The 13986-nt window shown below is 48.9% G+C and overlaps 4 protein-coding genes across 4 annotated transcripts; all 4 read left to right on the top strand.

Moving 5' to 3' along the window:
- Positions 1-1342: 1342 nt before the first annotated feature.
- Positions 1343-2794, top strand: ANOM_003371 (uncharacterized protein; the record flags this gene model as incomplete). The annotated part of the gene is made up of 3 exons (XM_015548628.1): positions 1343-1532; positions 1586-1780; positions 1917-2794. 3 exons carry the CDS (start codon positions 1343-1345, stop codon positions 2792-2794), a joined length of 1263 nt encoding a protein of 420 aa, XP_015409054.1.
- Positions 2795-6035: 3241 nt separating this feature from the next.
- ANOM_003370 (MDR family MFS transporter) lies at positions 6036-7780 on the top strand (the record flags this gene model as incomplete). Its single annotated transcript, XM_015548627.1, has 3 exons — positions 6036-6640; positions 6705-7119; positions 7181-7780. The coding sequence occupies 3 exons, from the start codon at positions 6036-6038 to the stop codon at positions 7778-7780; spliced, it is 1620 nt and encodes a 539-aa protein (XP_015409053.1).
- Positions 7781-8765: 985 nt separating this feature from the next.
- ANOM_003369 (uncharacterized protein) lies at positions 8766-9836 on the top strand (the record flags this gene model as incomplete). Its single annotated transcript, XM_015548626.1, has 2 exons — positions 8766-8941; positions 9005-9836. 2 exons carry the CDS (start codon positions 8766-8768, stop codon positions 9834-9836), a joined length of 1008 nt encoding a protein of 335 aa, XP_015409082.1.
- Positions 9837-11915: 2079 nt separating this feature from the next.
- Positions 11916-13975, top strand: ANOM_003368 (uncharacterized protein; the record flags this gene model as incomplete). The annotated part of the gene is made up of 10 exons (XM_015548625.1): positions 11916-12114; positions 12190-12267; positions 12332-12456; positions 12558-12721; positions 12796-12879; positions 12940-13116; positions 13182-13265; positions 13327-13610; positions 13679-13781; positions 13840-13975. 10 exons carry the CDS (start codon positions 11916-11918, stop codon positions 13973-13975), a joined length of 1434 nt encoding a protein of 477 aa, XP_015409070.1.
- Positions 13976-13986: the final 11 nt, after the last annotated feature.

The raw sequence follows: 13986 nt of genomic DNA, 5'->3' as shown, positions 1-13986 counted from the left end.
TACATTCCTCGTCAATCGCCTGAAGAATTAGACGGCGACCTGACCCACCAAACCCCCCCACCCGCAACTAGTATTGGGCCGTGGAGACACGTCGCTGGGTTTAATGAGAAAAGCGGGTCCAGTTCGCCTATAACGACGACAAGCCGCTTGATGGCGGCGGGAAGGTAACATGAATAACAGCCAAGGTGGGTCACTAGCACTGTCACTCCGCACCCTAAAGGCATGCCACACTTGCAGAAGGATGTACACAGCGTCTACAAGCCTCGCGTAAGAAGCGAGAGCATCGGGGACTATTCGGGGTTGTATCCAGCTCTCTGTCACCTGCCTTTACTGTTCAGAAGGAATCCGGTAGCGTGAGTTGATATATTACCAATCTACCCCAGATGCGGTTTCTAGCGTCCGTCGCAGTGTGATTGGTTTTATCTCAGATCCCCGCATTGTTCTAGGAAGGCTATTAATTATAAGCGATGAACTGCTTCAATCCTCCTTATAACAAACGGGTCACATGTGCTGTGTAGGGCGTAGGTAGTCTGGTGGATCTTATTTGTCGGTCGTGCCACTTTTGATGCCATTATACGCCTGTTAGATGAACGCAAGTTCGTAATGCTTATCATTGGGCCTTGCCACCTTGGCGAGGTCGGTACAGCAGATGGAGTGTTCCTTCCCCTTTTCCTAGGTTGGGAAAGGTCCAAAAAGTCGTAGCTACAGACGGCAGGAAAAAGGGGTCGCAACGACCGCTAGCGCCTAGTGTCCGATCAGAATACCTCGGCCATTACTCAGCCATGAGTTGCAGCGCTCATCGCGCCATGTTCGCATATCCGGGAGGCCCCACTTGTCCCTGTACGCTGATTTTGATTCCAAAACAGATAACTCCATCGTCGTGTGTGCGCCGGGCAGATAGGTGGGCCGAACCGTGCAGAATCAATTCTAATTCTAGAGCCCACAGTAAAACAGAGTCACAAATGATCCCAAATGTTAGAATACCCAGTATATGATCTCGCAAATATCCCTCCATCCGACTAGGCTGCAGGGGTGGCAACACAATCCTAGTCGCTAGCCACAATAGGGTTTCCCATAGATTAGCACTAGAATCGGAGGAATTATCAGTCCGATCCTTCGGCTATCCACATGTGATGCTATCCGCAAATCTGTCCGGGGATAGCGACAATCGATCGTGAACCAAACTCTGGAGAAGATGTTTCCCCGCGTGTGTAACCAGGCGCTGTGCTCTATGCCCTTTTATACAATCATGACCCTGACTGCAACATGTTTGTTTGCTTTCCACAACTCTGGGTTGGAATAACTCGCAGAAGGTAGCTTGAGCTTTTTGGTCTATTACAGAATGCCGTCCAAACGCGAATATGACTTGATTTTGTTAGGTGCAACTGGCTACACGGGTATACTCACGGCGCGGTATATTTTTAAGTCGCTACCACCTGACCTGAAGTGGGCTATCGCCGGAAGAAACAAGGAAAAGCTCGAGCTGCTTGCTCAGTCTCTAGTGCCTGAAAGCTCATCTAGGCAGCTACCCGGTTCGTGAACGGCCGGTTCCCATCTGCTTTTTCAACAGCTGAATTCCGAGTAGATACCGTCGTTGTGCAGCTGAACCAGAACGAGCTTAACGACTTGGCAAAAAGGACACGGCTAATTATATCGACCGTGGGACCATTCGCGCTTTTCGGCTCGGACACCTTCGCTGCCTGTGCTCGAAATGGCACGCATTACTTGGACTGGTCAGTCTTCAGAGTCCTCAAATACATGACAGAAGCTGACAATCAATGTATAGCACTGGAGAGGTGCCCTGGTTGAAAGACATGATTCGGCAGCACGATACCATCGCAAGAGAGAACGGAAGCATTGTAAATCCCTTTGGGCATGAAGACCGCACTGAGATATTTGTAGCTGACTGCACCCAGATGATTCCATGTTGTGGCTTCGACTGTGTGCCATCCGATCTTTCCACCTGGCTGCGGCCAACTATATCCGTCGCCATTTCGGCACGAAGACTGGCCGTGTTGATGTCTGCATCCACAGTGTCCAGGGTGGAATCAGTGGCGGGACATTGGCTTCCGTTCTGCAAGCGTTTGAGCTGAATTCCCCGGGCCATCTCTACAAGGCCCATGCCCCCTATGCCTTATCCCCGAGGCGGCCCTCGCCGACCGTGCCCATAAAACGAACTAGTATCTGGACCAAGGTTTTCGGACTACTCCGGATCAAACAACTCGGCTGGATGGCATATCAGCCACAAGGACCGGTTGATCGAGCTATTGTCCATAGGTCCTGGGGCTTACTAGAGCCGACTGCTGTTGCTTATGGCCACAACTTTGATTTCCATGCTTGGTTTAAGATATGGGGACCCGTGGTGGCGATCCTGTGGCATTTTGGGGGGTTAATCTTGGCGCCGTTGATCCTCCTACGGCCTATTCGAAAGCTGCTGCCCAAGCTCTGGTATGAACCGGGTAGTGGTGCAGGCCAGGGTAAAATTGAGAACAATTGGTTCGAGTATCGATGTGTCGCCGAGGCAGACACCGCCACTAAGCTGAAGCCAAAAGCCTTGGTTCGGATGCGCTACGAGAGTGATCCGTACATATTCACAGCTGCGGCCTTGGGAGAAGCAGCTCGAATTCTTCTTTGGCAGAAGGATACATGGGCACACAAGCTTGGTGGTGGAGTGTTGACACCCGCCACCCTGGGAGATCACTATGTATCTCAACTACGGGCTGCTGGGGTGACCATGGACGTTCAAAGCGACGATCCAGCATTGAGGGGGAAAGACCCTTTCACCACGCTTTGAAATTGCTGTTGAGGAGATTTGTGCGTTACACGCACTCGGGAGAGCTTTCCAGTAAAGCTTCGATGACTTCATTATATTAGATGTTCGTTCTCATAGCTATATTTTCGCTAGTATCTAAAGCGAAACGAGCCCTAGTTATTCTAATCCTCCATGTACATCTCCGCCAATTGCGAAACTCAAGACAGGGATTAGGTTCTCGCTTTGCTTGAACTGGTAGACTGGGCAATATGATCCTATAAACGGTACCAATTCCACCGAAAGCATAATCAAGGTTGATAGCGAAACGGTATATAGTAATACTGTTGAAAACACTGCTCGAAGGACTTCTTCACTACAGCATATCCGCCAGAGATTCAGCCACCTGTTGTGTTCCAGAAAGATGTGACAGACCCTGGAAACCCCCTGTTCACTAACTTGAACATCTGCTGTGGCCAGAGGCAGAGCAGCATGACGATCGCCGAGTGCAATGGGGCCGTCCTGTGCTAGCCGACCAGCTCCCTTTGCTTGATGCAGGTATCATTTCGCATGGCAACCGTGTCAAACCCGTGCTGCTAAGAATATCTTGTCAGATCAGTTAATACAAGGAACCGCCACCAAGGGCCTTTTCTCACCAATGGAGAAGGCTACATGAGACTTGGCACACATCATTGCGCCTAATTCTAGACAAATCTCCATACTTTAGCAGTTGTATGGGTCACCTAACCGTATGGTATAGCGTTTGGCCGAGCTCGTTCCAGTGAGGGTGTGAGGTCGTCACGGCACCACAGGGAAAGACCACCCTAGATGATTGGCACAAACGTATCGTTATTCCGAGGCTGACTGCAAAGTCGAGTAGTTTCATTCTCTCTGGAGTGACACGATGTTTCAACCATCTTAATTGTCGTGACCGTTGTATACAAGGTATCGTAGAAGGATGTGTGGAGCGCGAGAGTGGATCTTCCGACAGCTCTTACACCGGTGACTGTAGGTGAAGTAAAGAATCTTCAATCTATCTAACCGCAGAATTATCCTTGCTCTCGAACGATATGCCTACATATGTAATTAAGTTTCGCATCATCGTGTACCAAAGTTATGGGTTCCATGGAATATAGATAACTTTTGCCCACTTGGGTCCTTGTGGTCTTGGCTTCGTATTCGACGCTTCACACGAATATGTTCCACAGCTCTCGTGCCAATGAATTATATTGTCCTCAAAGAGTCAATTAAATCTATGACGTTAGTTACAAATTACCCTACATCTTTACATCATGCAACCCTGAAGGGGTCAAATGCTCTTTCGCCTTCATGGTAAAATACGCCAATGTAGAACGGTCAGGATACAAAAGCAAGGGTGGCAACAAAATAGAAATACCTTGAGCGGGCCCACATATAGATGTCTGTACCTTGGGAAGAGGTGATATCTCCATAGAATGTATATCAAAACGATAGTTATTCGCGTTTCCCTGTCAGTTCTGTGGTACATCTCCACCCAGGTTGGTTGTGGGGAAACGCCAAATGACAAAGTTTATCATGTCTATCGGGTTATAGATATAGTATCTATTTTAATGCCATATAGTAGTATACCAGCATCCAGGGTAGTATCGTATTGGGAAAGTGTACTTCTGTGTGAACGGCGGTCTGGACCATACATGTTGAGCTACCCTAACTATGTAGTGGTGTGACAACGCCTTCTATACACCTTTCATTGGCCTTGATTCAGGCGGCTCTTGAATTAGCTAACGGCGTACCACAAACATTTGGTCGTCTCCAGGTCTATATGATTTTGCCTCTCCATCACGTACATTTGGGACCATACCACGATGCCTCCTCTGGCCATCAATAGCCATCAGTATCGCATAAATACCTCCACGTTTCCCCTCTACGATGGTTCTCGACGCGTCCTTCCAACCCATCCATTAATCATTTTTCCTTCGACTTCATTGAATAACACCATGTTACTATTTACCCTTCTCACCTATACCGGCCTCGCAACTGCCATGACCTGTACCATTATCGGTCCAGGCTCTGGCAATTGTCGTTCCTGTCCAGCTGATGACTGCGATATCAAGCGGAAATTCAACACTGGAAGCAAACAGGACTTTAAATGTGTCTGGCCAGATGGTGGACCTGTTTCGGGCAGAAAGTAAGCTTATCCTTTGGAAATACTATTAACCTCATGCTAAGGTGTTCTTCAAGACGCTGGGGCTATAACCAGGCTCATGACTGCTTTGTATCAGAAGTAAGGCTTGGAAAGTGCAACATAAGTATGTCGACAGCATATCTCGAGGTACCGCAGGAATGCACAAGACTCACATCTTATAGACTCCGTGACGGATTGTGTTGTGGGCTTCGCTCAGGGTTTTGCGCCGCCTCCCTAGCCTTCACCTCTAACCAGGACAATCTCCTTTTGGAATTTTTGTGCACGCTTGCAGGACTCTCATTCTTTGTTTTTCATTCTTCTTTTTCTTTCTTTTGTGATTCTCAAGGCAGGAGTTCTTCGGGAAATTGACAATTTCACTACGCGTGCATTTTACTCAAAAGGACTGACATGTTCTCCATAAATAGTACTATACTTATGATGCCAGCCGACGAAACTATTTGTATGTTGCACACAGTGCATAATGTTATTTCCAATCTATTTTGCAAACCACCACTACTGCCTTAAGTGACTCGACCATGATTTAGCATATTTCATGTGTCTGGGTGTTGAGTAAGCTTATTCAACAGCTATTGTAGGGGTTATTCTTTGGACTCAGTTGTAGTCTTGGTGCTTAAGATGTGCAATAGAGCTATGTATCAACACAAGGCCATTTTCTACAATAGCAGGCGACATCTCCTTGGCACAAACCAGTGAGCTATGAACCATAAGTCACACCCAGTACTACCCAGATTATACCAATAGAAGCGATGTAAACAAGCTTGGCGCCGTTGAAAGAATAAAATCCCCGGGGCTATCAGCAACGTTGTAGACCTAAGTCCAATCCCTGGGAGCAAATGATGGGTTTGTCCACCACTATTTCAATCTTCTGGCTTCAATGACTTCGTCTGGTTCTTGAAATTGTAGGAATAAGGTACTTGTGAAGCGCCGGGCCAAGGGGATCGGACTGTTTAAACGTCCGAAGGCGTCCTCCACATGTGCAAAACTTTTGCCTCGGCTGTGGAACTAAAGCCCTGCGTTGTGTGCAATAACGCTCTAATTTACGTACATTTGCTCTTCCCAAGAAATTCGAATAATGCCATTTACAGAGGTATTCTTTCAAGCATGAAGTGTCAAGACATGCAGCAGAATGAACAACCAGGCTCGGCAACCTCGGCACCAACAGTCGAGACTCTCACTGTCGAATCCATCCCTCCAGATACAGAGCCCAATTACCCAACAGGCACCAAATTTTGGTTCACCATCATAGCACTGTGTGTCATCCTGATCCTCGGTGGCCTGGATGCCAACATCGTCGCTACAGCTGTACCGAGTATCACGAACCACTTCCACACTCTCGCCCACGTAGGATGGTACTCATCTGCATTCCGACTCTGTACCTGTGCATTCCAGTTTGGGTTCGCGAAGCTATATAAGCTCTTCTCGATTAAGATCATCTTTTTAATAAGTAATGTCATCTTTCTTGTGGGCTCGGTACTCTGTGCCACGGCTGCTTCGTCGACGATGTTTATTGTAGGAAGAGCAGTAACAGGTGTAGGATTCGCCGGTGAGCTGGCTGGCTGTTTTGCCGTCCTTGTGCACATTGTTCCCCTTAACAGACGGCCAGTGTTTGCGGGGTTAATGGCGTGTGTGGAATCGCTTGCCATCATTGCGGCGCCTATATTAGGGGGTGCACTGACTCAATCTCTGGGGTGGAGATGGTGTTTCTGGTATACCCTGCTCCTTGTAGTCACGGCCAAACTGGGGCTTTGCTGGACGCTGACTTCTGCATAGGATCAACCTTCCTATCGGTACGGTATCGCTAGTGAGCATGCTGTTTCTGTTCTCGGACCCAAGAACTCTCCAGGAGGACGACCTCACGATGACTCAAAAGATTAGAGAGCTCGACCTCGTCAGTAATTGCTTATTCATCCCTTCCCTAACAGCCCTGTTTATCGCGCTATCTTGGGCGGGGACCAAGTATCCCTGGTCTGATGGGAAGGTGATTGGGTTATTCGTTGTATTCGGTGTGCTACTCGTTGTCTTTCTTATCAATCAATACCGACGCGGGGATTCTGCAGCTCTCCCCTTCCGTATCATTAAAAGCCGAAGTGTCATCGCTGGCTTTATCTTCACAACGTGCACTAATTCCATGACCAACGTCTTGGAGTGGTACTTGCCAACGTACTATCAAATCGTTCGAAGCCGGGTGAGCTTCCGCCGCAGCTAGTTCGCCCCATACACTTACTGACAATACTATATGTTGGCAGACTCCAAGCGAGAGCGGCTACTTGATGATCCCCATCCTTGTCGGAATGATGCTCGGGCTCTTTTTGCAGGGTATTGGCACTACGACATTCGGCTACTACGCCCCGTTTATGATATTCGGCTCCATTTGCATGCCCATTGCCGCAGGCTTGATGACAACGTACAACCCCCACACATCCCTAGCCCAGATGATCCTGTATTCAGGATTGGCCGGTTTCGGCGGAGGTATCGGGTTTCAGGGCTCTCAGGCAGCCGTCCAGACAACGTTAAGTGCCGCAGATGTCAATCTTGGGATCGGGGTCATCTTGTTCGGGCAGAGTATGGGTCCGGCGGTGTTTATAGCTATTGCGCAGGTGATGTTCACCAATCAGTTGTCGTCAATTTTGGAAGGTGTCGTACCCGGATTGACACCTGCCTATATTGCAGAGCGTGGACTTGGCGATATTAAGAACCTCGTTCCCATACAGCGGTGGGACGAAGTCTTGCGCGGTGTCGATCAGAGTTTGACTCATACGTGGTATCTTTGTGTCGCGCTGGGCTGCACGACCATCGTGGGAAGTCTCTTGATGGAATGGCGCTCAGTTAAGCAGAAGCAATCGTGAACGTGGTAGTAATGATTGGATATTGGACTTTGTGGATAGCTCTGCTAACCCAAAACCAATGGCAACGACATGGGCCATGTCTTACTCCTGAAGTCTAAAAGTCCTCTTTAATAGACAACATTACATTCATTCCACACCGGAGAGAGACTCATCGGTTTCGTAGCTTGGGCTGCCAAGCCGCCGGCTGTGCAGTAAAGAGCGGCACTCTCCGTCCAACAGAACCAACCATGACGAGACCACCATAGGCCCACGAGACAAGGCTAGAGGTTCTCCAGGCTCTCCCCCATACCATCAACAGAAGTATCTATATTTACACTCAGATTAGCTATGGTGAATACTGTTTCCATCTCGCCTACGCTGTTCAACCAGATCAGACAGAACCATGTGACACAATATATATATTAAGTACGGAGAACGAATACGGCGTACTAGACTAGCACTAACGGTGTGATATGCAGCTGGCACACTAGGCAGTATAGGAATAGCTCCCGTGACTTTCATTTGTAGGATCTACCTATATATAGGCAGAGACAGTTTTGCCGACAGCGATACTTCCCCAGTTGTGAACTTGTGTGTTACCACTTACAACTGGTGGCGAGCCTGAGGCCTCCAACGCGAGCAAAGATCGCGGCCGCGCGACGCTAGTCCCCAAGCGGAAAGACCAGGAGACAGCGTTTTCTTCAACCAAAACCAGGGCTTCTCGACTTTTCCCCATTACTCCTGATATCCACTTCGCTTCCTGAGTGGAATAAGTGCTTTATTCCATTCACCTGAAATCGCTGCTTCCATTGGTAAATATGTCAAAACATGTTGAGAAGCTGCTTCAATCGGGCAAGTCCTACCGTTAGAAAACAGATCGTCGGAACGTCGGAACGTCGGAAACCCCAACTTTTTACCTCCATTGACCAATTTATGGCTCTCTTATTCCCTCGCGGCTGCCCGAAGCTGGCTCGCCATCAGAGCATTGTACGTATTCCTCGCTACAATGTCAGACTCCGATCACCAGCAAGGTGACTGCATTGACGCCTCCCCGGGCGCAGAGCGCCGCAGTGAATCAAAACCTTCCACCGTTCCAGACCCACATCGTGTGGGGAAATGTCAGCGGTGGTCAATATCCGCCAGCCTGAGGTCACTGGATAGCACAGCTCATAAAATCAACACGTAAGTGTCGTTTACGTTCATTTCTCGAAGTCCTGATAGCTAATGCTGGATGGTCAACGATAGCCTGATCTCTAGCGCAATTGGTCAGGACACCGCTCTCGGCTCCATTGAATATCTATCCCACGCCCTCCACTACTTTCTCCTCTCAAGAATCTGGAGGAAACTAAAGGCTCGCCTATATGTTCTGTTGAAAGTGATTCGCAGGCGTAAAAGTACCCCATGTCAACATCGATCCAATCCTGAACCAGCCGGGACACCCCCGTGGTCACCGCTACTATCACTTTCAACGTTGATGTACGACACTCGTTGCACTCTACGTCTCCTGGGATTATTCTCGATATGGACCTGGGGCTCGGAAACCGCAAAGGCTCCCCCGGTGGATCGAATTGTCCGAACAATCACGCGGTTGCAGTTGTTGGCGACCACATCGTACCAACTCTTGGAGAATGTCGCTTTTCTCATGTCGAAGGATGTTTTACCGGAGCGATTATGGGACAGGTTGGATGTTGACAAGCTATATTCTTGGAGTCTTCTTTCCCTATGTGCACATATGACGCTCCAGTTGGGCAAGCTTTGGCGGGAGAGTGTACTTAGAAAGGAGGAAGATCGGAAACTAGGGTTATCGACCAATGGGAGCATAAAGATGATTGATAAGGAAGACGACAATGCGACTGAAGCCGGCGACAACAACAACAACACGGAAGTATCAACGCAGCAAGAGGAAATCACTGAAGCGAGGAAGAGCTTAATATCGAGCTTGACTTGGGGCGCATTATGTGCGCACTGGGGCCTGCCTACTGGAATTGGGATTCCGGAGGACTTCATCGGGGCGTTAAGCTTTGTTGCTGATGCTTGGGATCTAAGGGATACATGGAATTCAATCGAAGTTCCGTAAGTTGGATGTTTCTGCGGGTTACATGCTAGAAATACCAGGTAGCGCATTATTCACGTTATCAGGAGGAGCAATGCATCATGCTCAATGGGGATCGTTCCAGTGAGGATGGTGATCTACAGAACATGAGTCTCATGTATTATATGAACCTGAGCCATTAGAACTGCTACTGAATCAGATGCGCCACCAGATTCCCACCTTCCACCGTTACTGCTCAGAAATTCCCATCCCATTGCAAGCACACAGTGTTATAGTAACCGGCCAACGGATATGATTGTGTGAGCCTTAAGCAGTGGAGTTTCAATTGAGTGATTGGCCTCATATCTTTCTAAGTGGATGTCTGGTTAATGGAGAATCTTGAAAGGGTGTCTGTTATAAGAGTTGCAGGACCTGTTCATCATGTGCCATTGCGAAAACAGACAACCATATTTCCACTCTCGGGATCAGTCACTAAGGTGATAGTGCAAAAAGCACGTATTTATGCCGTTGCTTCTTTCGGTATCGCATTGTTCCAGTTCACATCCCAACGCCATGAACCACTTAATGTTAGCTGGCTCGTCGTGCATGATTTGTCTTTCGCCACGGTATTCAGTTTATCCCGAAGATTCTAGCTCTTCCCATAACTCTCCTCCTTGTACCAACGCCTCCTTCTCAGGCGGTCGCGACAAAGTTAATATGACTCGACTTGGTATGCAGTGTAAGGTCCGTTTTGAGCTTTGCCTATGTTTGGGGACATTGGAGTAGAGTTTCGTGAAATTCCGAGATTGAAGCTTGCTACCGGATGGACTTTCTCACATTATACCTGATTTGCATATTCAACTCTCCAGATTGGGTGGTCATTGATCAACCAGCCAAGCTCGTTCACTCTGACAGTCCCGGTCCCCCTCATGTAAATCAAAGGTCCAGGTTCCGACCATAATTGTCTCGGGAATGGGAAGTGCTTCAGCGAGCCGTTCCGCCCCAGATCCATAAAATACCCTCGACGAGTCGTCGCCATCTGCATACCCATTGTTCTGCGCCTCCTCGAAGCAACGAGTCGGGCTTGCCTGGCTCTCAGTTTCGCCCATGATGTTCGAGAGAATCCAATTTCGCATCCAGATACACGACCTCGAGAGTTGTGTGGTGAGACGGCAGTGGTTGCAAGAGGGCTCTATGATTGGCGATGTCACAAACCTGGTTTCTGATCGAATACCACAACTCCCTGGGAATCTATTATGCGCGGAACTTCTTGAGGCGTGTCAGGTAAGATTAACCCATACTTGGAGGTTGACCGAGTGATCGTTATCTCCCATGTACTTCCTTTCCGACGGACTGTGAACCGACCGGAAAACTTGTATGGCTCCGATTATGATCTCATAATTTCCCGGACACGAGCCGATGTTCGGGCATCTTGTTGCAGCCAGTACTATGTCGGTGAGGATAAGTACATATCCGTATCTATCCAGCTGCCTGATAGTGGTGGGTGACTCAAAGACACACGATCTGTGACGCCACCGGGATAGCACTGAAAATGGCGGAGTGAGCCGCCACTGGTCTAGTTATTTTCTTTCGCGTGGACCTTCCTTGGCCTTAGCCTCGAAGCTTTGGACTCTTGAACCATGGAGAAGAGACCCACTCGGGTTATCTAGCCCCGGCGATAAGAGATAGTGCTAAGAAATAGCCTGAATGATGCGGCTTGACGATAACGGTTATCCTAGATACCGATATCCGAATCGTATTGCACGCTGCTGAGGAACAAAAAACAAGACAAAAGAAAGAAATTCCCTATCAGCACACTACAATGTCTGGATCAGTATTCACCATGGAGTTATCGAAAGACCACAGAGCAGAGAGACGCTGGAGCAATCGTGCCGCGTGGACCTTCCATGGACTTGAGAAGAACCCCATGGGGAACAGACCCACCCTGGACCTGCCCGCAAGGCGCTTCGGACACGAGCCTAGCGTCGAGATACGAGGGGACATACTCCGAAGCCAGATACAGTATATAAACTCTGACGCTGGCAAAAAGGATTTGGGATCTTTCTCCTCTTCATCCATCGACTCAAGGCGCCGTACGTGCGGTAATCGTACACCTCTTTCACAATGACCGACACAAAGACGGCTGTTCCTATTTCACACGATGCCTCTCCCACCTCGCCAACCAACATAACTGACCAGAGTCAGGGAGTCACCATGGAGGCCATTCCGCTATGGAAACGTGTATGGCGGCACAGTCTGACGCAGATGATGCTTTTGAGTGTCCAGGCTTTTTGCGGGCCCGCCATGTCTGATGCGATTACAGGTACGAGATCTATACCATTATCATATCCACATCAGGCATTGAGGAGGGTTTGAATGTGCTGCTGACCTTTTCAAGGGCTCGGCGGTGGTGGCCTGGCCACTCCTCAGGTGTCAAATATTTCGACCGCGATCAGATATGCCACGCTGGCTGTCGGTATGTATCTCGGCGAATTCCAACAATGACTGTCAGTGTGCTAATGGGTGGATGCCCGATCAAGTTTGCTTCTTGGGCGGTCCTATAGTTAATAAGATCGGTGTCAAGTGGGCCCTGGTCATCGGCTCTATGTCTTTCCCAATCCAAGGGTCTGCATACTACTGCAACAGCAAGTTTGGAAACCAGTGGGTGAGTCATAGTGTTTCTTGAACATACCCACCGGCTGCATTCGGCGACTTGGCCTGTTTTCTTAAAGTACGGAATGCCTGACAAAACGCCACTTTGTATAGTATCTCATTCTCAGCGGTGCGATTGGCGGTATCGGAACGGCTTGCTGGTATGTCGCTGAAGCTGGGGCCATTATGACGCTGGCACCATCTGGTGCTCGTGGAAAGTACCTAGCACTATGGATTGTCTCGCGAAATCTTGGACAGTTGGTAGGAGGCGCAATCAAGTAAGCTTCTGGAAATCCACACTAAAAGCTTGAGTGATGAATCGATGCTAACTGAAGGCCCACTCTTTTTGTAGTCTATCGAAGAACCACGAGAAAGGCGCCAATGGCGGAGTCACACCCGATACTTTCATTGCCTTTGTGATTATTGAGTGCATCGCGTGAGTGTATTCTCCCTATGCACAATCTCAAGGGCCGAAACTAAATGATGCTTCTTGCAGTCTTCCATTCGCATTATTAATCACTCCCTTTGAACGCGTTATTCGATCGGATGGCACCCAAATCGTGACCGCAGAGACCCTCTCTACCAAGCAGGAGCTGAAGCGCATTGTAAAAACCATCACCTCACGACTGATTGTCCTTTCGTCGCTGTGGGCATTGTGGTCGTTTTTCTACACGTAAGTCATACTTTACACCCATATCCATTGATGAGACGACAAGGAAACATTAACAGAACTGGCAGTGGTACTTGGACTACCTACTTAGGAACCTACTTCTCCGTCCGGGCCCGGGCGCTGTCATCTCTGGTTTCGCCCTTCTTCTGCATGTAAGTCGAAGACATGTTTGATTTCTCATTCTTCGCACTGACCAAGCACTTTCCCTAACAGCATCGGCTGCTTCGGTCTCGGCTACATCCTGGACATGAAAGGACTCAGCCAGCGCCGCCGCGCACAAATTGGTCTTTATACCGTCGTAGTCCTCAATGTCGGTGTATACATCTGGTCCATCGTCATGCAGACCAAGTTCAACCGCCATGACCCTGGCCACATTGATTGGGATGACGGACTGTATGCTTCGTCCTTCCTGCCGTACTTCTTCGTCCAGACCACAGGTCCGCTGTCACAGTCGTACATGTATTGGCTTCTGTCATCTTTTGCAACGGACGCGCAGGGTGAGTGTTGGAACATATCTGTGTTTGAAGATGCGCAAGGATTCGTTTATATGCTAATGGCCCGTTAGAGAACGTTCGGAACGGTGCCGCATTCAGATGCATTGAAGCGATCGGCCAAGCAATTGCCTACGGCATGAACACTCAAACAACGAGTAACCCTCTCATCGGATTGTATGGTTTCCCTTCCCACTTCTATATTGTAAGGTTAAGGGCATACTGACTGGCCTAGTTGCGTGACGTTCGCCCTCCTCGGAGCTTCTCTGCTCCCCATGATTATGCTGGTCAACACGACGCCGGACCGCATTCCCGCTGATGTAATTGCTGAGCAGCAGGATGTCGCTCGTGAGAAGCTTGAGAGTGCGTAGGTTAGCCAGGG

Source organism: Aspergillus nomiae (assembly GCF_001204775.2).
Source record: "Aspergillus nomiae NRRL 13137 chromosome Unknown contig00060, whole genome shotgun sequence".
Classification (NCBI taxonomy): Eukaryota; Fungi; Ascomycota; class Eurotiomycetes; order Eurotiales; family Aspergillaceae; genus Aspergillus; species Aspergillus nomiae.
This window is presented reverse-complemented; position numbering and strand designations above follow the sequence as displayed.